Raw genomic sequence first — 27,167 nt, 5'->3', positions numbered from 1 at the left:
CCGAACCCTAACCATGAAAAGACAGAGGACAGAACAAGTCAATCAACCACCTCAGCCATATGTTGGCAGTGAAAAACTGGGCAAATGGAGACTCTAAGATGGACTATGTCAATCAGTGGATTCTTCAACGACCTCATCGTGCTTGGAGTGGAAAGACTGGCAGCAATTCAGAACTGTTGAACCATCAAAACCACCCAGGGACCTGGGGTGAGTGGGAGACTGAGTAGGGCTTCTCCCTTAAAATCCACCTTTACGTCAGATATATGAAGGAAACAATACGTAAATAATAGTCTTACCCATTTTCCTGTAGCCCTTGAACCTTTTTACCCTAATTAGCTATGTAAAGATTGTAAAAAAAATAATAAAAATGGAAAAAAGTTAAACAAACAAACAAAAAAACCCCAAAAATAATCTGTACCTGGCCAAATTCACTTTTTATGCCTATTGCTTCCCTAAGGCCACCATCAATGAATTTTGAAGTAAATTCTGGACATTATGTCATTTTATCAATAAATATTTTAGTATATCTCTCTAAACAATCATGATACCAAAATTATAATTCCATTATTTTCTGAAATGTTTACAAATTATTTACAAGTCGTTAATATCATCATTTCAAAACATTTTGCAGCAAAATAAGTTTACCTTTTTAATTCTACTTTGCATGAGTTTTTCTTTTTGAAAATTCCTGGTTAACTGGCTGTTTATGTCATTTTCTTTTAACAAATTTTTATCGGCTGATTTGAAAGGCACAGTGACAGAGACAGAAATAGAGATCTCCACATGCCTGCAACATTCACTGCTGAAATGCCTAGCAGCTAAGGGCTAGGCTGATGCTAGGAACAGAAACCTTAATCTGGATCTCATACGGGTGTTAGAAACACAAGTAGCTGAGTCATCAGCTGCTGCCTCCCAAGGGACATGACAGCAGGAAGCTGGAAGTAGAGCTGGAACTCCAATCTAGGCATTCTGGTATGGAGTACAGGCCACGAGTCTACCTGTGGTCCAAGACACCTTCTTCCATGTTATATCATTGCATATTACTTTATATTCCAATCTCAGAAAAACAGCAAATTATTAGAAATATGAGAGCTGAAACAGCTGAATATCTTGTTTGCTTTGGAATTCTCTTGTCCTTAGCACATAGGAATATACTATCAAATTATTGTTCCACAATTACTTGAACTAGTCTTTGTGCCACCAACTTTTAAAAAGTTTATTGTTCAATTTTTTATTTATTGCTTATATTTAAACCATGTGTGAAATGTTAAGTAGTTTAAAAAATCAAATTTGCACAACCAGTTCCATTCTTAGGTCACAAAATAAAGCATAGGTAACCTTCTAGTCATCTCTCTTCCTATCCTATAGCTAACTTTTCATTTTTAAGTTTTTTTTTATTTCTCTCCACTGTTTTTTTAAACATATATTGAAATATTTCTTCATATTTGGTTCCTTCTTACTCTTTGTTAAGCAGATGATAGAACACTATATGAAAGGTCTTCAAAATGGCCATGGAAAAAGGTATATTATGAAAACTAGGAATGGTTTTTAAATATTTTTCTGACACAATAAGCTTATCTTTAGCTTCAGGTCTTCATGAGCTTTAAAATGATCCTCATGTATGTTCTTCTATTTAACTTGCTCTATCTACTGATATAATCTAAGGATCATTATCAACAGATGTACAAGCAAAATGGCTAAGTTGGAAAAAAGTTTTTTTTTCCCGTGGCTAATCATGAAATAATTATAATACAACTTAAAAGCAATATAGCTTTTTAGATGACAAATGAAAACTACCACCTCATCATAAAATATAAAAACAATGCATTATTTTCACGTTAAGACAAACTAAACCCTACATTTGAATTCCACTCATTGCAAATTTAAATTATAACCAGGTATTATTCTTAGCTCAAAGAATTTCAAAAGCAATATGTATAGTCAGTCTGTCATAATAGCATCATGTAACGTGCACAGAAGACAGAACAAAAAGAATTTCCATATGAAGTAATCCTGGTCTAGATCTCCTTTTAGTTCCACCCATCATAGGAAATACTAGTCCCTCAGTATATATTTTTGATATACAAAAACTTGTTTGTAGCCAAAAAAAAAAAAAGCAAGCTTACACTGATTGTTGGAAAGTTAGCAAGTAATTGCACAGGTAATGAAAAAGGATTGCTTTGGGAAAAAACTGCCACAAATTACTGAAGTACAATGAAAATACCTAGTGTGAATTTTCTCTGAATTTGAACTCTTATTTTATGTATTCATCATTGTCAACATTGTAGTACATCCCTTGAAATATTCTTGAAGATTACTCTTTAGAGATAGTTTGCAAATGTCATTGAGAAAAAAAAAAAAGTTGGATCAGGAGTGAAAGTACTTTCTCCAAAACACTTTCATTTATGAAACTTTTCTTATTGAATACCAACCATGTATTTGGCGTTCCCTTAGCACTGAGAATGCTGAGATGAATACACATGCAGCCTGCACTGCAGAAGCGTAGTAGAGATCTTAGAGTGGAAATCCTTGAAAAAGATAACTGGAGAAATGATATCTAGAAAATTACCAGAAAGGCTCAGATAGGGAGTTGCTAGGAAAGGAGAGGTAAAGTGAATTCCAAGTGGAAAACAGAACATTGAAAAGGTCATGGGGATAAAGTATCACATGCTTTGTGAAAGATAACTACAAATATTTCCACGCAGCTGGAGCAACATCAGGAGTAGTAGAATGTGAAACAAATAGGAACAGACTGAGTCAATCCCACAATGGAAACAAGTTGGGGACTTCTATTTTTTTAAAATGGGAAACCACTGAAGGACCTTCTTATGAGGTTGAGACAGAGCAGGACCTCCAATCAGCTAGCTCAACTGCCAAAAAAAAACAGCTGGGTCGAACCTGGACAAGGAAACAGCAGAAGTCAGGGATTTGCTCTGACTCTCCTCAGATCATGTGCTGCCCCTCCCCTCTGAGGAGGCACAAGGAAGAGAAGCTACAACTTGAGCCAATAAGGAATATAGGTGGCCCACGTGGTGTTTTAACAACTGTGCCAAGCTCACATTCCTCACTGAAGGACTTCAAATAAGAAATGACATGCTCAGATTTCCATTGTTAGTAATTCACCTTCAAATGACAGACAGCCAGGACAAATAAAGAGGATAAGATTCTTGTTTTAGTCGAAAAATATAAGGTCATGATAGTGGGAGCACTGAGAAAGGAAAGTTCTCAGAAAATACATAGGCAGTAAAAGTGGTGGTACTTTTATTCTTCACGTCCTGAAGTTTGAAGAGGAGTCAAGGACAGCATCAGGAATATGCTTAAAGGAGACGATAAGTCAGACATATTAACTTTAAAATACTTCCACATTTTTCAGGTAGCAATTAAATTTTCTCACTTGAAGCTTGTGAAGGGGAGAATGTTTTGGGGTCATTGACTTTGGAGTTATTATTAAAACCTAACATAATGAGATTGCCCAGAAAAAGTTGAAAAAAAAAAAAACTGAGTTAAACATCAACAATAAGTTTACTGATATCTGAAAGGTTACCAAGTAAGAAACTGAAAGGGAAGGGTCATAGAGAAATAAGCAAAACCATGAGAGCCCGGAGTCAAGACTGTAAAGAGTAGGGCTTTCAAGAAGAGGAGAAGAACCCAGAGTGGCAACGGGACTGACCTCTGAGATTTCTTGCACAGATATTCCTCTCCTATATTGTTTCAACATGTACTTCACGTGGCTATGAAACAGTACTTTCAGCTTATACAACCAACAATCAACCTTCATCTGAATGTTTCTTGGCTCATATATAGTCCATTTGCTTTTGTGTGCCAGGAATTTAACATAATACACATGCAAACAATACCCTAAGGAAGATTATGAAAAGCAACAAATATAACTGACAGTAGGAGTCCTTAGTGAAACAGCTTCTTAAGAGTAGTAGGAAGAGGGCCCGGCAGCATGGCCTAGTGGCTAAAGTCCTCACCTTGAATGTGCGCCCGGGATCCCATATGGGCCCCGATTCTAATCCTGGCAGCTCCACTTCCCATCCAGCTTCTTGCTTGTGGCCTAGGAAAGCAGTCAAGGATGGCCCAAGGCCTTGGGACCCTGCACCCACATGGGGAACCTGGAGGAGGTTCCTGGCTTCGGATCATGCAGTACCGGCCATTGCGCTCACTTAGGGAGTGAATCATCGGACAGAAGATCTTCCTCTCTGTCTCTCCTCCTCTCTGTATATCTGACTTTCCAATAAATAAATAAATCTTTATAAAAAAAAAAGAGTAGTAGGAAGAGACGGATGGAATTATGACTCCTTAAGAAGGACTATACTATTGTAGCACATGAGGAAAATCTGTCTGGGGTGGGAGTTTAGGGGGAAATCTCAAATTAAATTAAATTAAAAAAAAAAGTAGAAGGGAGCAGAAATTTGAGTGGTTAAATGAAAGAGAATGCAGTGAGTGCAAATAATTACCATAGGATATTCTGCCCGTGTCAGGTTAGGCATCTGACACATCAGACAAGATTCCAGGTGAGATGTTGACATCCCACATCATGATATCGGAGTTCAAGTCCCATTTCCAGGATCCTGCTGATATGCTCCTTAAGAGTCAACAGGTGCTGGCTCCAACTATCTGGTTCTTTTTTTAATTTAATTTTTTTATTGCAAAGTCAGATAAATAGAGAGGAAGAGACAGGGATCTTCTGTCCAATGGTTCACACCCCAAGAGGCCCCAATGGGCAGAGCTGAACCAATCCAAAGCCAGGAGCCTAGGGCCTCTTCCTGAACTAGGGTGCAGGGTCCCAAGGCTTTGGGCCATACTCCACTGCTTTCCCAGGCCACAAGCGGGGAGCTGGATGGGAAGTGGGGCTGCCAGGATTAGATCCGTGCCCATATGGGATCCCACCATGTGCAAGGTGAGGACTTTAGTGGCTAGGCCACTACACCAGGCTCAAGTATCAGGTTCTTCTCACAACTGTGGGGAATCTGGACTAAATTCCAAGATTATAGTTTTGACCTGGCCCATCCCTTATTGGGAAGATATATCTCCTTCTCTCTGTCTCTCAAAATCAATAATAAATATTTTAAGAAATTTTCTTTCAAGAAGTTAAAGGAAAAGGAAATGATAAACATCTATTTTATTTCTTTAAAAGGTTATATGGAGAGAGGGAGAAACAGCGAAAGGGTTTTGATCTGCTGGTTCACTCTACAAATGGCCACAATGACCAGGACTTGGCCAGGCCAAAACAAGGAGCCAGGAGCATCTTTCAGGTCTCCTGAGTGGATGTAGGGGCCCAAGGACTAGTCATCCTCTGCTATTTTCCTAGGAAACAAGCAGAAAGCTGGATTGTAAGTGAAGCAGTTGGGTGCCAAACTGGCACACCATAGCACTGCTCCCAGAAAGATAATTTAATGATGGTAAGGAAGAATGAAATTAGAGTCAAAGGGGAGATCATTTTCATTTTAATGAAATGAAAAAAAAATATTTTACTAAAGTTCCATGCTCTGGGGTTAAAACATTATAATATGTTCTTAAATTTAATGAAAGTTACAAAGTGTGGACAAAGCAATAGTACTCTGGTTTAACATTGTATTTATGACACTCACTGCCTGCTCCCTTCTTTCTTCAGATACCTACCATCAGTTCTGAAGTCAACTGTGTTAATTTGTTACAAGTAGAAGGATACAATTTGATAGCTATTGGAACTTTACAGGGTGTGATCATCTTATGGAATTTTGTAACAGCTACTGTCAAAGAACTGTAAGTTGGTTCTTCCTTAAACAATATAAAGAATTGTCTAAATTCCAGAATTATATGAACAAGGTGAACAATAAGTTTGCCTACTCCACAGACCTTTATTCTTTTCACATTAGTATATGCCTTTCATATGTCCAAATTTATGATCTCAATAAATGTTTTAAACACATTAGGATTTCAAACACTGCAGATCTTAAATATTCATATGTAATTGCATAATGACAATTTCCATCTGTTTGTCCACCAAGATACTTAAACACTTCCCAACCTATACCCTCCATATACTTTCCTTTTTCTGTATTTCCAGCACCATTACTACCTACACAGTCATCAAAATCAAATGGTGAGAGGCATCCTCAGAGTGCTGCTCTTCTCACTCAGCATGCCCAGTGCATCTAGTTCATTACATGATGATGCAAAGCAGGGCCATTGTGGCAATTGCAATTCTACATCTCAACCAATTAGATTTTCTCCATGCCATAAAAAAGGCCTTTACCTCTCCCCCTCTAATTTACCAATCATTTCCAAATGTTCTTTATATTGATTATATTGGAATCAATGTAATATTGTATTACTTGTATGGTTGGATTGTAAATTAACCTCTCCCATTGTGTAACGGTGATGAGCCAAGGCCTATGGGTGGGCAAACACAGTGTATCAAGAAGGTAACTTTACTTCAAGGTAAGAGATGGCCAAGAACCTTACCCATAAATAAAAATGCAATTAAGTTGAAACATTTAGGGAATGGACAGACATATAAGGGAGGGGAGAAAAGACAGATAAAGGACAAGGGGAAAGAAGAAGAAGCTACACAAGAACTCTCCACCTATTTACAATCCCCTACATATTATCCATCCACCTGGAGTCCATGTGCCTTTCGCATCCAAAATTGGGTCATTACTTTCAGCCAAGTTTTGAGAGGAAATAATTCTCACTTGGACTCTGAACTTACATTTTTGAACTGTTGGCTGAAACAGCTGTTTGTGCAGACCCTTTTCTTTGCCATATTATCCTGACCCCACTTCTAGAATTCCTGTGTCACTGTTCTTTGTCTCAGTTCTTGCCCTTAGCCTTTTCTCACATATTTCACACATTTCACTCGATACTGGTATTTACCAGCACTGCACAATTCCTCACCTGCTTATTAAGGCAGTCCTTACACTGTGTCAGCTGTTTACATCTCTCTACTGAAAAGGAGAGCAGATAGACTAAAAAGACTACTAGCAATGCCACAGCCTGACCAGGACAGTGATCCTGTTTATGGATGGCAGGCACTTTGTCAAGGGATGCATGTAAATTCAGCATCAAACCAGAGAAATGCATCTAATTATATAATGTGTCACACAGTGTCCCTTTCCCAAAGGCAGTTAATTAAATAAAAAAAATCGATTTAGACTCACTAGAGTATTTTTGCAAAACTGTCTGAGGTAATTTGGGCCAAGCTTTAAAAATTCTTAATAGGAAAATGACTATTCATGGGGGATGTCATTCCTTTAAGCATCTGAAACTCTAACACTCCTTCACCAGTAAGAATAAAATAGCACTTCTCTTACTGGTCTGAACCTTATGCCTTTTTGGATATAAGATTCAATAGAAATAACATGTAGAAGAAATAATAGCTGAATTCCCTCTTCATAGCATCTGTAGAGCAGGAAACTTAAGTTTGAGTACAACATGTTATCAAACACATAGGCTGTTCCTTTGAGGTTGGCTCATCCTTTGAGGTTGCTGCATCTTCACTCATCAGCAAAACTTAACAGAGGCAATTTTGATGAAAAAATGGGGGGTAGTGGTGGTATGTGGTGTTTTTCTATAAAATATGTTAAATGTGTCTTTGGGAGCCAAGCATGAAGTGCCAGTGGGAGCAGTTAGGGACTATTGCTCTCTTCCCAGGAAACTGCCTAGAGAGGTGTACAAGTCCCTTGCATCAGGATTAACAGGAGGCTCTGATCGGGCAGACAGTACAGTAGTCCCTGAGTGTCCTGTACTCCACTCTGTCATAAGCTACTTGAGGGTAACAGCCATATCTTGCTCAAATTTCTTACTCTGCTTATTCAAAGAGTAGAATTAAATTGTTTAAAAAAATGTATGAAACACCCCAGGAATTTCTCCACAAGATGAAATAAACCCATTCTTTTAAGGCAGACTGGACCAGTTTACTGAATTAAGACTTTAAAATAACGAAGTGACCATGTTTTTATGCAGAGGCTTACTAAAGAGGAAATGTTCAAATGTCACACCCCTGGGTTCTCTTTGCATGTTCTGCAATAATTTATGAACTGATTAACTCTGCATGGGATATGTGCTATAAGTAAAATGTTTCCTCATTTACGAATGTTTATTGTGTAAATTTATGCTTGTTTCAAGGTATCGCCCTGATGACTGTTACAATGTGGACTCTAGCATGGATTCCAAACATTTAAGAATTAATGATATATTATTCCTCTTTCGTGCACCTGAATGTGCAAGGTAATTCAGAACTAACGAGGTAATACCAGTGAGGACTATGTGAGTAATAAAGGGTTTTTTTTCATCCCAGCTTTACGGAAGAAACATTTGAAGGAAGGCATAAGTTTGGGTGACTTTTAGGATTCAAGATCCTCCCTCATTACTATCTGTATGTAGATAAGGTAGCCTCAGGGATCTGAATCTGTGTTCCTCTTTCCCTAAAAACTATTGGGGTCCCTCGTCCCGCAAGCAAGACCCCGATACTGTAAAGAGTCTTAAAAAAGTTTATTGGGTAAGACTTCAAGCGTTGTGGCAAAGTGAAAGCAGTTACAGCACTTGTAAGATTTATTACAGTAAAGCAAAAGCAGCCTAGTGCTAGCTAGCAATAGCCTTGAAGTGATAGCGATAGCTCTAGCTCTAGCCTTGAAGCGCGCCTGGTGGAATCTCCTCCTTAACTATTTTTCACCCAGACCTTTTTACATTATACAAACCAATCCATACACAGTTCCTCACATCATGTGGTAAACACACCAATCATGACTTAGGTCACGTAGCTTCCCTGCGTGCTCGGCCCAATCCTTAGTAACTTCCCAAAACCTGTTTACCACCTTTGTGCCACGAAGCAATGGTCAACAAGTGCCATCTTTGAGGCGTGGCTCCGCTCTCCACAAAAAACCTGTCCCTTTACCACAGTGGCAGAAATGGAATATGCTCATGTTGTGACACTTTAGGTCAAAATCTCATGCTGTGAGCACTGATGGACATGTGGGGGCAATGCAGAAGTCATATGGGAAGTCTCACACACCAGCCACTACGAGGTGATCAAGCACAGTCCACTTCTTGGAGAACGGGACTGACTGCCTTTCAGATTCTTAAAAGCATTTTTCTTCTGTTTGTTTTTGCTTAAGAATTCTGATTTTGCAGGTAATACATAACGTTAAACCCATCCTTAGAAAGATGTGTACAGTGTCTATACCAGTCTGCAATTACCCATTGGGTGAGCTAAATTGTAACACTGCCTGCCCACCTGGCTGGAGATTTCAATCACAAGTGTTCTTCAAACCTTTGAGGACTTGTGATGGGTATACTTGCACCAGCACCCCAAACCTCTCTACTGCCATTCCAGTAGAGTGCAGCAGATGCAGGATCAGGCCAGAACTAGGTGCTGAACCAGTCAGGCTTGGCAGACCCATCTATGCCTTGCCTTTTCAGTGTTAGTCTTTGGACTAAACTTTCCTTAGCACTGAGGCAGATAACACCTGTGCATATTTTCCAAACTGGCAGCAGTAAACATTAATTGCTGATTCTCCTCAACACCACACTGAAGATCCTTCATTACACAAAATGTAAGCTGTGATTTGTTTCATGGGAGGCTCAGAATCCACCCAAGAAGAAAGCAGTAGTTACCTGAAGTTGAAGCAGAGAAGAGCGCCCTCTGAGTGTGACCACATCTTAATTCTCTGTGGCCCTCCTTATCCTTGCAGATCAAGTCAAGATTCAATTTGCTCCTCAAGCCAGTGTGACTCTAGCAGAGGTCCACAGAGTAGCAAGGTAAGAAAAAGAGAACATGTCTTCCTGTCACAATGATTGCTCAGAAACAGTGACATACATCCTGAATTGAAGCGCTCGGGTCCCAGTCCTGCCTCTGCTTGCAATCCAGCTTTCTGCTAATGCATACCTTCCAGCATGTGAATGCTCAAGTACTTAGGTATCTGTCACCTGTTAGGGAGACCCAGATGGAGTTCCCAGCTCCTGTCTTTGGTGTGGCTCCATCCTGGCTGGTACAGGTACATGGGAAGTAAATCAGTGGATAGACAATCTCTCTGTCTTCCCCCATTTCAAACAAATAAATAAAAAACAAATAAATAAATAACGTTCAAATTTAGTGATATTGAACTTCTGAGCCCTTTCTTTGGTGGAAGGTAAAGACGGAAAACTTTTGCATGTATCTAAGAACTTTTTCATTCTTTTCTTTAAAAATTAGTGTCTAAACTATTTTCTTCAATATTTTCTATTTTTAAAGGCTTTCACACTTATGAATCATCAATATATTACTGAAAATAGAATAAAGTTTGCATATTATTTTTCTAAGAATAATAAAAATTAGACTGTAGCTTTTGCTAAAAACTGAGTATTATTCCATTTCCCAGGGAGTAGAGACACTGGGTCAAGTAATTACATTATATCCATAATATAATGGAGTGATTCTCAAACTGTGCTCTCAGTTCCAATTTTATATATTTTTGCAGGCTACATTTCTAGTTGAGACTTTCTTTTAAGGAAAGTTTTTATTGCAAAAACAATTTTAAACCACTACCTTAGTTAAAGAATAAATTTTTATGGGTATCAAAGGTGGGCAGATTTGTCTAGATTCCAATTTATTCACTTATTATCTGATTAGCTTCCAAGATGTCACTTAATTTGAGTTTCTCTTTCCTAATTGCAAAAGGGAGATAATGAAGGCTAAGTTGCCTGTGTGTTAACAGCATTAGAGATAGCATACACCAATAACTGGATATGAGTTGGACCTTTAATTTCTTTTATTATGGTGATAGTTCTCAGTCACTAGGAAACTATTATGGACTCCCTATTTATGAAACTCAAAATTCCTGTAATGTATCATTTTCAAAATGTCAATTTAAAAAAACTACAAATTAATACTTAGAAATGCAAATTCAGCTACCGGAGAATCTACTCTTCCAGTCTATGTCATTATAATATGAGAAATATTTCCTCTTTTTCTCTCCTAATTCAGGGAAGCAGGCAAAGCATACATGATAGTGATGGTAAAGGTAAGTGTGAAGTCATCTTTCTTCTTAGCAATAAAACAATTCATTCACAACAGGGTGTTTGAATAATAGTATACTCCTAATAAGCACACTCATATATTCATTTTGTAACCCTGTGCTAAGATGTTACAGAATTGGATAGTCCACTGAGAAGGAGCCATTTCCAGTATGAGGATGCCTTTTAAAACATCAGTTTTGGGTTTTAAAACACAAACATTGCTGAGATTCTCAGTCTCGAGTCTTGTAAGACTTAAACTGGACTTAAAAGTCATTCTGGATGTAAAAGATATACTAGATGACTATTTAGGGTTTAGCTGTAATGTATAAAAAGCAGCTTTTGCAATAAAACCAAAAATATGTCTTTTATATATTTCCAATGACCCAGAATTTTATTAGAGAAAAATTGTTCTCTTCGCTGCTTGAAGTTCTCTGGTGTTTTAAAAAAATACCAAGGAACAATGTGTTCTTTTTGCTGTTTTACTTCTTTCTTCCATAAAATTCGGAATTCTAAAGATTGTAATACTCTGGCATCTCATTAATCTCTCCAACAGGTGAACATACAGATGTTACAGTGAAAGAGTCTCATCCAGTAGACAAAAAACCTCTTGGAGCTGCCAATTTAATAGAAACTCAGCCACCGCTCCTCGCCACTGCTCATGAGGATGGGCACCTCCGCCTGTGGACTACAGAGGTGATAGAGCCTAACATGTCCTGCAATAGAAGAATGACAAGGTTCAAAAAGAGAACTGGATGACTCTAAGCCTTCTTCCAATGGCAAAAATTCTAATATTTTTCAAAGTTCTTATCAAATTGTTAGCCTTGCAAACTGCATCACGAATAATGCTACTCAAACTTTTCACTTGGCCGATTTCATAACTTAAGAAACCAAACCAATAAAAGCACTAACTGAGCTATTTCAAATATTTCTTTTAAGTTAAGCTGTTGATACAGTTTATTAAATACATTATTGGGTATTTAAATAACACTAAAAGAAATTAATGATGCATTTGTAGCAAAAAAGACATAATAGTACTGAAACTTTGCAGATATATAATATTTTTAGTTCTCTAAATTATTGGAAGATGGCATTAGATTTTGTTGAGTGTCCTCCAGAAGTTTAAACGAAAAACTGATTTGAGCTGCAGGCTGCATACAGCTTACATAAAAGAGTGAGAAAACAGTGAAGAACTGCATCTTAAATAGGTGAGGGATGGTGGCAATGAAATTCTCATTTCCTGAGACACGATTAAGAAGGGCCAAACATTCAAACAAAGCTTGAGGCTTGGATGTTTACTTTTTTACTTATGTGAAAAGTCCTTCCTAGTCATATTTATACTAAGTGCTGGGGGAAAAAAAAATCTGCATTTGCATCTTTTATAGTCAGTTATCTTGCCCCAATATGCAAGATAGAAGTTCATGCAAAGTCAAATACTCCTATTTAAGACAATGAAGGTGTCTCAAAGCTGAAAAGAATGTTTAAGAGAAAATATGTGTACTGAATAATTATATGAAGTTATATGTAAAAAGTGATCCTATGTATAATCCTTAATACTGTTTAGATGTTTATAATCAATAGCCACCTATACATTTGGAATATTTAAGCTTAAAAAATAAATCCCTATTGATAGTTGCAACTTTTTATAAGAAGAGAATCATGTTTCAGAAGAAGAGATAATTCTAGAAATGTAATATTGATAGAGCAATTCAATCTCAGTATCAACATCTTATAGACTTTATTATTATCATAAAAAGCCCTAATTGCATTGTCTTCTATTCAGGGAAGACTACTAAAAGATATATTACCTTTCACAAAACATTCTGCCATTCCTCTGGCATCACTATATACTGATTCATGTGCCAGGATACTACTGACTGGAAATATAGGTAAGCTGTTACTCAAATATCTAGTCATGGTCATCATAACAACCCATGTAACGTAAATGCTATAAATACATATTTATTGAGACAAAAGAAACTCTAAGATGTATGTTTAACCAAAGGAGAATGTTACAGACAGTTGCTGAAAGAGAATAAACGGATATAAGGAAAACTATTTCATTGCCAGCTCTTAGTAAGAGCAGGGTATTCTATTTCTTCAATTTTTTGAATGGATATCTTGCTACCAATTCTCTTGACTTATTTTATGGGGAAGAATGCAGAGTTTTAACATTGAAAGAGCTATGCTGCATTAGTACTGAAGGGAGTAGTAACAAATATTAGAGAAATTTTTCGCTTATATTTGATACATTAACTCTTTCGTCTAGTACTGCTTTAGTTCTTCCTGTTTCTCTTCCTTTACCTTTTGAACTAATCCCTCATTTTTTCACTTTAAAAGATTTTGTGTTTGTGAATGAACTTGCAAGTGTAAAATATTTTAATTTCACCAATGTTTATGTTTTTCGAATCCATCAGAATGGAAAGTATCATTTCAGTCAAAGCAGAAACCATAGTCCCCTGTAACTTTCTCTTTTCTATACATGTATTCCTCCACCTATTTGGTAGCATATTTGTGAGTTGTATATCCAGAGTAGATCTACTAGTACATTCAATTAAAAATTCTTCATTACTTTTAAGAATATTTTTTCTAATTTCAAAATGTATTTGTAAATTCCCAAGATAATAATTAATAGTTCTAAAAAGAAAAAGCTCTAAATGAAAAAGTTTTCAAATTATCTGAATATATCATTATTTTTAATTTTTTGCATTTTTATTATTATTATTATCATTTTATGATACAGTTCCAAAGGCTCCTGGTATTTCCCTTATCCCATCCCCAATTTCTCCCCCACCCACCTAGTTCCTCTATATCATTACTAAAGTATAGTTCTTCATACACAGTCATATGTCCATCATTGCGTGCGTGGACAACACCAGAGAGTCCAGCATCCTATTGTTAAGATATAGTAAACAGTTTCATTGTAAGTCCATCTTTGTCTGGAAGTAGAAATGCATACTACATTGTATCCTCACATCTGGATGTTAGTCTCCATTTCACAGCTACTGTAAATCCCCTCAAAAGAAAAGACAAAATACAAAATCAACAATAGAAAGAAAAATAGAAATATACAATGCCATAAAGTTAAATAACATGTTACTAGATATGACAGTCTCCATTATACAGCTACTATACATCCCTTTATATGAAAAGCCACAAAACAAAATCAACAAGGAGAAAAAAGAAATCAACAACACCATGAAGTTAAATAACATGCTAGCTGAAGAAATGAAAAAATGAAGAACCTTCTTGAAGAAAATGATGCTACTGTATGATCTATGAGTCACTGAAGAATTTAATCACAAGAAAGTGTTTTGAAGAGATAAAACAAACAGAAAACATCAACCCGTGTGATATAGCTTCTGCTGATTTTTGTTGGTAAAATGCATCTCTTCTAGACAACAAATAGATGGGTTTTGTTTTTTAATCCAGTCTACTAAGCTATGATATTTGATTGAGCTTAAGCCAATTACTTTCAGAGTTAATATCTACGGGTGGTAATCTGGTCCTTTCATTTTAGAAATGGGTTGTTCATTAGTTTAATCTTCTGTTGTCATTTTACTGGGATATTCTTCACGTTTGCCTTTGGTTTTGTTGGGTGCTATTCCTCTTTGTCCAGAGAACATCTTGAAGCATCATTTGCAGGGCAGCTTTGGAAGAGACAAATTCTTTTAACTTTTCTTTACTGTGGAAGAATTTTATTTCATTTTCAAAGACAAAAGAAAGCTTTGCTGGATATGTAATCCTAAGCTGACAAATTTTCGCATTTACAATATAGAATATGTCACTCCATTCTCTTCTTGGCTGTAGAGTTTCTTGTTAGAGGTCTCCTGTGAGTTTCACTGACATTCCTTTATATGTCAATTGATTTTTTTCACGTGCACATTTAAGGACCTTTTTCTTATGTTCGATTGAAGAGAGCTTGATGATCATGTGTCTTGGTGAAGATCGCTTTTGATCAAGCCTGTTGGGAGTTCTATGCCCCTCCTGGATGTTATTTCCCAATTCTTTCTTTAGATTGGGGAAATTTTCCCTCATTATTTCATTAAATAGATTTGTAAACCCAGTTTCTCTTTCTGCACCATCTGGGACTCCCATAGCTCTTATATTTGGCCTCTTAATAGTGTCTTGGAATTCTTGAATACTTTTTTTTTTTTTTGGCCTGATCTAGCTGTGCTTCCACTTTTTGTTTGCTTCCCCCTGGTGACAAGAAATATCTTCCAATTCTGAGATTCTTTCTACTGCTTGCTTCATTCTATTTTGGAGACTCTCCACTGTACTTTTAATTTGTTCTACTTGTGTTCTTAATTTCTGATATATCATCCTTGATTTGCTTTATTGCTGCTATTTCTTGGGTAACATATTCCTTAATTCTTTGAATTCTTGTATGTGTTTCTCATTGTTGATCAGAAGTTTTAAAATGAGTTTTCTGGATTCTGTGTCCCCCATTTTCTCGATGTCTTCCTTGGTGAACACTGGGGTTGGCATAGGGTTTTGCTCCTTTGCAAGGGCGTCTTCAGTAATATTCATTTTGTCTTTGTGTCCTCTTTTGCTTTTGGTCATTGTATTTCTGGTTAGCAGAGTCTTCTCCTTGGGGCAGGTTTCTAAGCTGTGTCACCCACAGGTCTACAACGTGATTTTACTTATTGCCGTTGGTACCCAACTCTTTGCTTGCAGTCAATTGTGCCACTCCCAGCAGCAGGTTCCAGGTCTAGGTTCTTATGTTAGATTTCCACAAAGAACTCCATAGCCCCAACTCCTGGCTCACCACTCTCCACCTCCTGTGATATAGCGCTGAGGTTGCACTGTTGTCTCTTCAACCTTTCTCCCACTTCTGGTTGGAGCATGTCCCAGGATTAGGGAGAAACCAGGTGTCCTATATGGCTTGGTTATTGGTGGTGCTGATCTTGCCTGAACCTATTGGACATTAGGTCTGGTTCCACATGGACCTATTTTGGCCTGTACGAAGCCATAGTCAGTTTTATTTTCCTGCAGGACCAGTGCAATCCACAGAACTCCATGAGTTCTTGCGAGCTCAGCACATGCACAGTTCACTGTTGTCCCCTGTAGTCCTAAACTTTTGCCACAATGTACAATATGGCTTCTGACGTGCCTCTACTAGAGTTCTTGATCTGTTGGCCATCAGGTCTGAGGGCTACCCATACCTGTCTTGGGTGAAACCTTTAGAATGCTGCATTGCTGCAGTTCACTGAGCCAAAAATGAGTTCACTCCCAGTTCAGCGTATGCTCAGTCCTTTCCCTTGCCCTTGCCTCCTTTCGCAAAATGGCAGCCAATTTGACTCCTGGGGGTTGACTGGGCTGTGAAATTCACCCTGTTCTCACACTTCCCATCTGGGATCTGCTGCTGTTTCTGCTCTTGGTCAAATCAAACAGACCAGTAGGACTGACAGTTCTTTGTCTGGATTTACCTCCCAGGCTCCCAATAAAAGTCCCTTCCCACCTGGTTGCTGGTGGAGTTCCAGCTGCTGGTGAAGTTCAGATCACCATTAGCTGAATGCCACTGGATTATCAGTCACTGCAGCACCACACCATTGTTTTCACTGCTTTTCTGTGTCTGTCAGTCTCCAGGTTCCCTCTGCTGTTCTGTCCTCTCCTATTTCCTGGAATGTGTCCTCTCAGCTTCATCCTGATTAAATGTTTCTCCATCCATTTAAACATGTCGTTACCCTATTCTGCCACCTTGATTCTCACATCATTAAGTATTTTAAGATTCACAATTTTATTTACAGTCTCTATTTTATCATTTTGTTTTGTTTTATTGCTTACCACCAGTCTTTATATTCTGATATGTTTCCTCTTTGTTTTTTGTTGCCAATTATCCTTCAATCTCTACATTGCCTACAAATGGTATTTCTGTTTATAGTAGAATAGTAGAGAATGTTAAGATCCTGCAAATTTTGTTGTTCTTTAAATGTAGCCTTTATGTTCTTGAATTAATCTTGCCTACTATGTGGTAAGCCTTTCCCAACAATAATACCCAAAGTAAAGTTCTGAGCTATTTCCAGAATTCTCAGAATGTACCTCGATTAATGTTACTGCTTTCTTCTTCCCAACTTACTATCACATAGCCCATCCTCTTCCTAAAAATTTTGATTTTTCAAATTACAATTTTTCAAAAAAGTGCAGTACAATACATAGTCTTCTCAGTTGACTTGTTTTGCCTGGTAATATGCATTTACACTCCATTCGTATCTTTTTATGGATTGATACTTCATTTTTTTGTACTGAATAAAATTCTGTTCCTTGTATGTAGCACAGTTTATTCATTCATCCACCTACTAAAAAGATCTTGGTTGCTTCCAAGTTTTGGTAATTATAAATAGAACTGATATAAACTTAACCTGGGCTGCCAGAGGAAAATTAGAGCACAAAAGAAAATGTTTGTCCTATAAAAGGCATTCTTAAACTTTAGTCATTGCTTGGCTTTTTCAAGGGCTGAGGTCCGATTTTCCTGGATGGCTGTCACAGCAAGGACTCTACCCCCTTGGTCACTACTTTGCACCCTTAGGGAGCAGTGCCTGCATGTTACACCTTCAGTCCTACAGACTCAGGAAACCCTGTTCCCTAAACATCCTTGGTAGAGGCTCCAGGATAATCCTTATTTGTCATGATGACAGTTAAGGCAGTATGGTTTTCTAGCCAAGTGGGCAACAATATTAATAGCTGGCTATCTAGTTGGACTGAACCACTTCAAAGAGAACACTTCTAATAAGTAGGAGGATCACTTGGCTCTATAAATCACCAAAATAGAAATTAAACTCAAGAACTATACTAACATACAGCATTCCTGTGTAAGGACTACCCTCCTGTTTCATGCCATCTACTGTTCTCTGAAGAACACCATTTTTAGCTTTTAGTAGCAATCCTTAGAAACCTGAAATGCTCCCTATCCCCATGCTGGGGCCACCAGTTCCCCAAGTAATCACTGGTGGTCCTGAGTGGCAGGTATGGGGGCTACTGTTCTCCCATCAGTGGAATACAGACAAGATACCTCCTGTCCTTCCAGAAGTGCTTCAACAACAGTTGTTTCTCCAGCTGCTCCAAAAGATTTCTCCTGTACAGCCTTGCAGGTCTCTGCTTTGCTTGTTGCACCGATGACCTGCTTCCTAGCTGCAAAACCACTGGCCCTCATAACCAAAGCAGGAAAGTGGGCACTTACAACGAAGCTGCAGGCCTTTTCAGGCTTAGTGAAAGTTCTCCATCATGCAGTGGAGATTTCATGCTAATCCATAAACTTTTTGGCAAACATTAGGCTGGACTTCAACTGAGCTGTTTGTGGTGTGGGGCTAAAACATTGCACTCCTGCAGATGCCTGGGTCTCAACAACTCCAGCAGTTAAATGTGCCTCAGGTCCAACAATTACCAATTCAACATTCTCATCTTGGCAGACTGAACAAGGCACATTTTGGAATCTTTTCAGAGTAGCAGTGCCTACATTTCCTGATGCATCCTTAAATTGTTTGACATGATGGGACCGTGTAAACTTCCAGGGCAGTGTTGGCTCTCTTCCATTGCCAATTACAGTCCTCAGACTATCACCACTATGTCCAAAGCAGGAATTCCAAAGGAAAATGAAACCAAGCACCAGGGGACCATGACACTTGTCCATGCCCATTTTGAAGTGACACAACACCATTTCAGGAATAGTAAAAGTACCTTGTAATACAAAAGTATTCCTGACTCTTCTCTTCTGCCCTTTGTGTAAGTATTGTCATTCACTTCAATTACAATAAACTATAATCATCAAATATATTGTTCTGATTATTTTATGTCAACTATTATCTGTTAACAATTTAAAGATAGTTTTCATTTTAACCATTTTTTGCTTTGTCTAGGGTTCTTTATGTAGAGATGGGTTTTGAACCAAACTCATTTTCCTTTTCCTTTAAAGAAATTCCTTTAATATTTTTTTTTGCAAGACAGGTCTACTGGTGACACATTCTCTCATTTTTTTGTTTATCTGAGAAAGTATTTCTTCTTCACTGCCGAAGGGTACAGATTTCTAGGCTGTTGCTTTTATGCTCTCAACATGTTAAATATTTCATTCCACTCTTGCTAGCAAAGCTTCTGAGAAGAAGTGTGATTAGACTCTCAACTTTGTTTTCCTGCCCAATTTCTTTCAAGCCTTTTTTCTTTATCATAGTTTAGGTACAATGTGTCTAGACATGGTCATGGTTTGTCTGCTATGTTTTTAAGATCTGACTATCATTTGGTTTGCAGGATGATTATCTGTAACAATTTGGATTCTGCTTGGTAGTGCTAATTTCTATTGTTATCTACCAGGATCTCCAGAAGAATTCTGACTCTGACTGGATAAAGCCGCATCATTGTATCAAATTAAGCCAGAAAAAAAAAAGTCCTAATTGTTACCAAAAATACCTATAAGAATTTATATGAAATTTTTTCTTTAGTTTCTGGTTTCTCAGATTCGATTTTATTTATCAATATAAATGCCTGGCTCAAAATTAAAATTACAAATAGTATCTTTTTAGTGAACATACTATTAAAGATTCTAATGTTTAAATTTTGTACAGAAGGACATGTTATCATATTCAGCATTAGTTCTTTCCTGGAACCTCCTCATGATGAAAAGGTAAGATATTTAATCTTCCATTTTAATTCATGAATCAGCACATATTTATTGAGCATTTCATCTACATTAGACATTTCAGAAGATAGATTTCAAGATTCCCTACTCTCAAGGCACATATTGCACTGGAATTTGAGCTCTATGAATAATAAAGTTATGTAATGGTAAAAAAGAGAATGAAAGAGGAGGGAAGAAGGGGTTGAAATTGAGTAGGCTTATCACAAGTCTTTTTGCATCTTCATATTTGGACTTAGTTCTGAGTATCCATTTAACAGCCTGTAGCCTGCTAAATAAACTATTGTAGCCTATAATTCATGGGTGATCTTTCTCCACAGTAAGTTCTCTTTCTTAGATACTGTCATACAATTTCACAACCTTTTCTTGTTCATCTAGTACAGAATTCTAATTATTTTAAAGATTCCTACTTATTTTTAATCTTCTTTATAATTCAGGTGCTCTTTATTCTATTTTTAGTGCCAATGCAATGTACATGTCACTGCCTTCATTTTATAAACATTTAAATATGTACTTCTTATACATATTCATATGTACAAGAATATGTATATGGATTTTATCTACACATAAAAAATACACTATTTTAGCATGGCCTTCTTGTCCCTTTATGGTAATACTTCAAATCCAAAAGTTAAATATTAGTATAAGCAAAAATGTTTTACTTTTGAATCTTAAAGATTATTATATGGGTACAAAGATTTAGATTTGATCCTTTACATAGTGTGTGGAACAATTATTGTTTCAAACATTATTTTATTTAATCAGTATAGTTTTCCTTCCATTCCACAAAGTTCAGAAGGTTTAGGTACTCAATTTTAGAAGTACCAAGTCTCCAAGAGTATAATTCAAAGAAATATTTTACCCAAGATCACACAGATTTTTATTAATAAAAAATAAGGGCCAAAGGCCAGTGTTTATGTCCTTTAATTGAATGTGCATTCCATTTCCTTATATCCAACAGAAAACAACACTCAAACAACCTGTGAAACACAAAGTTTCATTTACTAATAACTATACATTTATTATAATCAAAACATAATGTAAACTGAACAAAGTAAAATAATCCATTTGAAGTATATACAGGTGAATATTAATCTGCTTTTTTCCTACTGGTGATAGTTATCAATGTTATTGCACTACTTTTATCAAGTAAAATGAGGTTTTGCAAATTAACTGTAAAATATTTAAAATTCAGAGAATTTCTTCAAAATATACAGCTATATAGAATACTGTTATTATAATTTTAAAGGCTTTTTATCAATTTAAAAGAAAATAGCCTGTTTTAACAGCCCACTTAAAATTCTTCCTATCAATATCATGTCAACTTTTTCTGGACTTGGAAAATGTGATTATCCAGTTTGTTAATGGCTGCTAATTTATTAATGTACCACATAATCTGGTTATAAAACATGTCATTACTATATAGATTAACATAAGCCAATGCATTAAACAAGGCCCAGCTAGCAATTATAACTGCAGTGAAAATCTAATGTATGAATCTTAAATTCAGAGGTTAATCTTGTTCTCTCCTTAAAATTCTTGCTGAAAAAAAGTTTTACAGATACACAGTTAAAATTTTTTTAAAAAAAAGAACCTCTCCACAGCAAGGCAAATTATACATAGGTTTACATATACACATATTCAGAAAAGGCAGCCCTACTTTCTCATTTAAGATTATAATTCATTGAGATGTATAGTCCAATTTAATGAGCTGAAGTGGAAGAATTGTGGTACAACAGAACAGAAGATAATATTGGCATGTATTTCACATAGGAAAGTCAAACAGCTATTTGTGAAACTTGTTTCAGATAATGTGTAGGTGTATGTTGGTTTTTATTAAGCCACCAATGTAAAATGAGAATCTCACTATAGGTATAGAATATACAAGAGAAATATTTTGCTTAGGGAATCTCATCTTTATACAGAGAAAGCAACCCTGAAAGACCAGATATTCTTAAATAGTTGGGACAATAAGTAAGAAAAAATAAAAGACTTTATAGTGGCTCTCTAAGAAACACCAGAAGAGGATCCATGCCGTGGCATAGTAGGCTAAGCTTCTGCCTTTGACACTGGCATCTCATATGGGTGCCAGTTCATGTCCCAGCTGCTCTACTTCTGATCTAGCTCCATGCTTATAATCTGGGAAAGTAGCAGAGGATGGCCCAAGTCTTTGTCCCCCCTGCATGCATGCATGTCAAAGACCTGGAGAAAGCTTCTGGCACCTGGCACCTGGCTTCAGATCAGATCATCTGTGGCAGTTGCAGCTATTTGTAGTGTGAGCCAACAAATGGAAAATGTGTCTCTCCTTCTGTGTCTTGCTCCCTCTGTAACTGTCTTTCAAATAAAAAATAAAATAATCCTTAAAAGAAAGGAAGAAAGACCAGAAGAAACTGAGTCAGAAGGCAAAGAAATTCAGGAGGAACTGTACCTAACCTTTGTTAAAGTTTACATGTAGGAAACTCCCAAATGACTGCTGTAGAACCTCTCCAATTGACTACTCTGTTTTCTATGGTTTATGAATGTTTGAGGTGCACAGAAGGCCCCTTCCTTGAGAATAAATCAGAGCAAACACACCAATTAACCCTCATGATCTTTCTTCAGGCTGATTTGAGCCCCTCGTTCCTGTGATTTCCTTACAGTATATACCTCCAAAACTAGACCTTTCAAAAACAACAAAATATCTAGGGCTACCACTAGACAAAACCTGAAAACAGCAAGTCTGTTTGTCACTTTCGTTGGAGTTTCACCTTCCGGTTCTGCTTCCTCCCACTCCTGATATACACATGCTTAGTCTTCCCACAACCACCTGCTAAGACATTTCTTTCATCTAGTCATCGACTAATCACCCACTAAATTAATTGCCAATCTCCAATTATCTGCTAAATTACTAAAGATTTAAGACACATTTGGTCCAATGGCTATGTGTAAATTAATAAATCTCTTAAAACGGTAGTTTGGTACCTCAACAAGAAAAGAAGAGCTAATTAGGGGTAAGCATTTAGTCATCGAGCACAGATGTCTACCCAGATGTCACTCATAAGCATGGATCTCTCAAGAGAAATTATTTTGCCCAAGAATATACTGTGACTAGTACAGACTTGCTCCAAGGGATATGATTTATTGTTACTATCCAGAAATTGAAGCAGCTGCTCTCCTGGCGTGCTCATGCATTAGAAATTATTCAAGTCATCTACGTGGAAGACAAACAAGTAGTGCTTACAGCCTCCATCGACGGCTCCGTAAGGTAAGCCAGGATGGCTTCATACTGTGAATTAAGGTTTTAAACATAACATGCAAAGGATTTTAAACTGAAATTTAAGTATACTGTTCAAATGCAATCTTGGTTTGTGATGAAAGTAAATAAAAAGATCAATGAAAAGCTGGCACAAAGGACTTGGACACAATGTTCACCGATTTTGAATTATTTTCTGTATTCAAGTAATTGAGATGAAATCCTCATTATTGTTTTTAGTCCTAGTCTACACTCCTCTGGAACAGTGGCCTTTATAGTTTTTACTTGTTGAGCACTATGGTTAGTGGTGCATTAAGTCTGATTTATAAGCTGAACTTGTTCTTTTGTAAATCTCAAAGGGAATAAAAGGAATGGAAGGAAGGGAAAAGGAGAGGGAAGGAAGAATGATTATCTTCTTAGAATTATACCTATGAAACACATAATATCTGTTCTATTACTAAAAATCATTTTAAATAAGAATACAGATTTTTTTAGAACAATTTCAAAAAATCAAGCAATGGTTAGCAGAAAGATTCAAGTTCAGAGAAGGCTTTAGATGAGGCTTAAAATCAGAAGTAATATACTTTAAATGTCAAAACATATAAACATATAAAAAGAGAGAGGACATTTCTAGAGACAAATTGCTGCCTATTAAAATGTCTTAAAAATCATGGTAATGAATTATCCTTTTAAAAGAATGAACGTTAGAGATATTAGCAGATGCAGACATGTCAGAGTGTATTAAGGAATTTAAATGTAATGCAAATGAAAAGGAAGGAATATTTCATGTTTCATAAAAGCCCCTGGACTGAAATTAGATAGACCTTAAATAATCATGTAGGCTTCTGGCTGAAAAAGCAGGCATAAGGCTGGGCAGTGTCTGGAAACCATTGACAGGCACTAGAATCTTTTCTATGAAGGATATAGCTACTGAATCATTCTAAACAGAACCAGTAACATGAACATGATTATATTTTTAAAAGATAATGTATGTGGATAGATTGCAAGACAACAAAATTGGGTACAATAAAACCAGATTCTATAGTGAATACTATTGTCTGAATTAGGGAAATTGGCAACTGTTGGAAATAATGTAAACTGTTGGAAATAATGTAAACCTTGTTTGTCTAAAACTGAAACTCCCTGTTTCTTCAGAAGTAAAATGAAAAAAATTCATGAATTTTAACTGAAAATAATGGTATGTGAAAGAATATTGAAAGTATGTAATTGTAAAAATTCAAAGAAAATAAGAAAACTAGGAGAGCAAATGAGAGTGAGTGAACTAGGGGCTGGGAAGTATTATGCTCTTAAAGTATATATATGAAGTCTGTTCCAATTATACAAATAAAAGAAAAAATGGAACTTGCCTCTACAAACAAGTGAATGTTACTGTTACTAACCAAGATAAAAAAACACTCAAAGAGAAACTACTTAGATTATGGAAGGGTGAAAGAGAAGGTTTAGAAATATTCAATTTAAAATTAGTCTTTTTTTTTTTTTTTAAAGATTTATTTTTATTATTTTTTATTGGAAAGGCGGATATACAGAGAGGAGAGACAGAGAGGAAGATCTTCCGTCCGATGATTCACTCCCCAAGTGAGCGCAAAGGGCCGATACTATGCCGATCCGAAGCCAGGAGCCTCTTCAGGGTCTCCCACGCGGGTGCAGGTTCCCAAAGGTTTGGGCCGTCCTCAACTGCTTTCCCAGGCCACAGGCAGGGAGCTGGAAGGGAAGTGGGGCTGCCGGGATTAGAACCGGCGCCCATATGGGATCCCGGGCGTGCAAGGCGAGGACCTTAACCACTTGCGCCACCGCGCCGGGCCCTAAAATTAGTCTTTAGAGGAATAGTACTATCTGAGGGTAAATGGCTAGAGCTGCTTTGTATTAAGAAAACCTGTTGCTTTATTTGTGGAAGAGAATAACAGCATACACTTTCATCATGGCTGATTTGAACAATTCTCTCCCTTGTCCTTCATTCCAGCTTATTTTCAGCTGGCTCTCAGCAGAACTGTTGACCGAAGATTTCAACAACACACACATACAGTTTGCAACAACAGATACACACGAACATGCACACTATTAGGCACTCCATGCTTGTTTTACTCTGTTCAGGATGCTATTAAAATGCTTTAGACTGGGTAATTTATAAAAACAGCAGAAATATATTGCTCACAGTGCTGGAGGTTGGGATGTCCACGGGTGTCCCCAGCAGAGTCAGTGTCTGGTAATGAATCTCCCTGTTTCTTTGGTGGCTCCAATCTAGCCTTGTCTTCACGTGGCAGAAGGGGCAAACAGGTCACCTCTAGCCTCTCGTATGACGGCATTACTACTTTCATGATGCTGAGGCCCTCATAACCTAAATACCTACCAGAACTACACCCCAACCCCACCGCGTGAGACACGATGGTTCAACAGAAGAAATCTGAGGGGATGACAGCATGCAGCTCATAGCACTGCTCAAACCAGTTATTCTTGACTTGGTGAAATTATGATTGCTTCAAGTAGAAATCTTAAATACTCAGTTCAAAGATCCTGACTCTATCACTATCTCATCTCTGTATGACTAAGCCATGTCTCTTGCTAATACTGCCACTCCTTTCCAAGGAGATAAGCAATTTTAACATGCTAAACCTTGTTTGTCTAAAAGATTGTTAAGTTTTAATAGGAGAGTTACAGAACTGAGACACAACACTAATAGTTTGAAGATGAAATTGCATGGAGGCAAGGATCCATTTCCAAGAGCCTAGAAATGTGGAACAAGGGCAGCATTCATTTGTTGGGAGCCGTTCCACATGGAACGACGCTCCTTGCTCGAATCATTGGTGCAGGGCACCTGATGATTGCTTCCATCATTTACTACTCTAAGAAATCAAGAATGAAAGGAACATCACCCACATATTATGTTCTTTCTCTAAGACATAGGTCACTGTGTTTTCCCTAAGACACTTTCTGGTCCATAGACATACACACATATGGTGTTTACAAAAACCTCTTGGAGAGAACAGATGAATAAATAATGTATAGGGAGATCTTGCCATTCTGCTTCAGGACTCTCTAGTAAATCTTAGTCTAAGTGTTTGCAGAGGAGTAGGCACCATGAATGGAAGTCAAGAGGAACTTTATATTAATAAGAGTTTTACTAATTCTTTCCTCCTGCTACTTATATTGGTGTTGATTTGAAATGTAGACAAATGATATACATCCCATTCTAAGGCCTAATTCAACTAACAGACAAAGAGCATGGTTCAGATGATCTTAAATAGTGTTATCTTTGAGGGAAAAAAAGATCTGTTCTTTTCTGGTTCTGATACATGTCATGAATACAAATTTAATTTGACATTTCATGAAAATATTATGAATTTGAGCTCTGGTAAAAATGTCTCTATTATGATTAGCTCCACAGTATTTAACAGGAAGAGTCATAGACTCGGGTCTAAAATCCTTGATGCACCAAATGCAAATCACTATATATGATCTAATGAACATATTTACTGCCACTAAATCCCCCAGTTATTTTCTACTTTCTCCCTTAACCACCCCTCAGGCTTTGGCACGCCCCCAGTGGTCATTATTGTGGATATTTTGGACAGCGAAGAAGCTTTGAATTATCACAGACAAGTGACTTCATTTTACCTTGTGATGTTAATGAATATCCCGTAGAAATAAAAGAAGAAAGCAAGTTCACAGAAAAGAAGCAAAGATATGAATATCCTCTGGTATTTGACCGAGCAAGGTAAGATGATTATTATTTGTATGGCTAAGATAAGAATTACATGGTGACACTATTATTGACAAAGAAAACTGAAAGTTGAAAGTCTCAGAATTTTTCAATAACTTTTCAATGCTGTGGAAAGAATAACTATGTTAACAAAAAGCTCTGAGTCAGTATAGTATTACTTTTGGAAACATCAAATTCTTAAGGTATAACAAAAGACTAAATAAGATTTTGCCTGATCTAAGATGCCAGTTAATAAGAATATGATGTAGCTTTTCATACTTGGAGCCTATGGGCATGTGGGGAAGGTATAAAAGGACACAAAGCTAGAAAGATCCACAGAAGTAAAATCACAATGGGCCCTTTTATGCGCCAATGTAAGACTTTTGAAACTTTACAGAAGTCTCTGTAAGAAAGTATACAAAAGAAAAAGTAGGTGTAAAGGAAATAATGAGTTTGACTTGAGACAGGGTTAAATCTGAGATACTTTATGGCACAAGTCAGTGAAGCTGTTATAGAAAATCCAAATCTTGTCAATGGCGCCAGATTAGAATAACAAGGACACAGTTTAAGGACAAAGGAAAGAAAAAGTTTAATCAGCAGTAAATGAAGAT

The 27,167-nt window shown here is 37.0% G+C and overlaps 1 protein-coding gene and 1 pseudogene across 1 annotated transcript in view; one reads left to right on the top strand and one right to left on the bottom strand.

Annotated features, from left to right (window-relative positions):
- The window catches only part of WDR64 (WD repeat domain 64), a 94,654-nt gene that overhangs the window by 61,132 nt on the left and 6,355 nt on the right, over positions 1-27,167 (top strand). The window contains exons 16-24 of the mRNA XM_040967929.1: positions 5,621-5,751; positions 8,116-8,217; positions 9,681-9,747; positions 10,952-10,988; positions 11,537-11,676; positions 12,764-12,869; positions 19,536-19,594; positions 22,741-22,850; positions 26,383-26,571. Of these exons, the coding sequence (XP_040823863.1) occupies positions 5,621-5,751; positions 8,116-8,217; positions 9,681-9,747; positions 10,952-10,988; positions 11,537-11,676; positions 12,764-12,869; positions 19,536-19,594; positions 22,741-22,850; positions 26,383-26,571 (941 nt within the window). The remainder of the gene's footprint in view (positions 1-5,620; positions 5,752-8,115; positions 8,218-9,680; positions 9,748-10,951; positions 10,989-11,536; positions 11,677-12,763; positions 12,870-19,535; positions 19,595-22,740; positions 22,851-26,382; positions 26,572-27,167) is intronic.
- LOC121148186 lies at positions 17,315-18,616 on the bottom strand (annotated as a pseudogene).

The sequence above is a fragment of the Ochotona curzoniae genome, unplaced genomic scaffold (assembly GCF_017591425.1).
Source record: "Ochotona curzoniae isolate NIBS_2020 unplaced genomic scaffold, NIBS_Ocur_1.0 scaffold_4683, whole genome shotgun sequence".
NCBI classification, from domain to species: Eukaryota; Metazoa; Chordata; class Mammalia; order Lagomorpha; family Ochotonidae; genus Ochotona; species Ochotona curzoniae.
The sequence above is the reverse complement of the archived record's forward strand: the minus strand, read 5'-3'. Positions and strand labels throughout refer to the sequence as shown.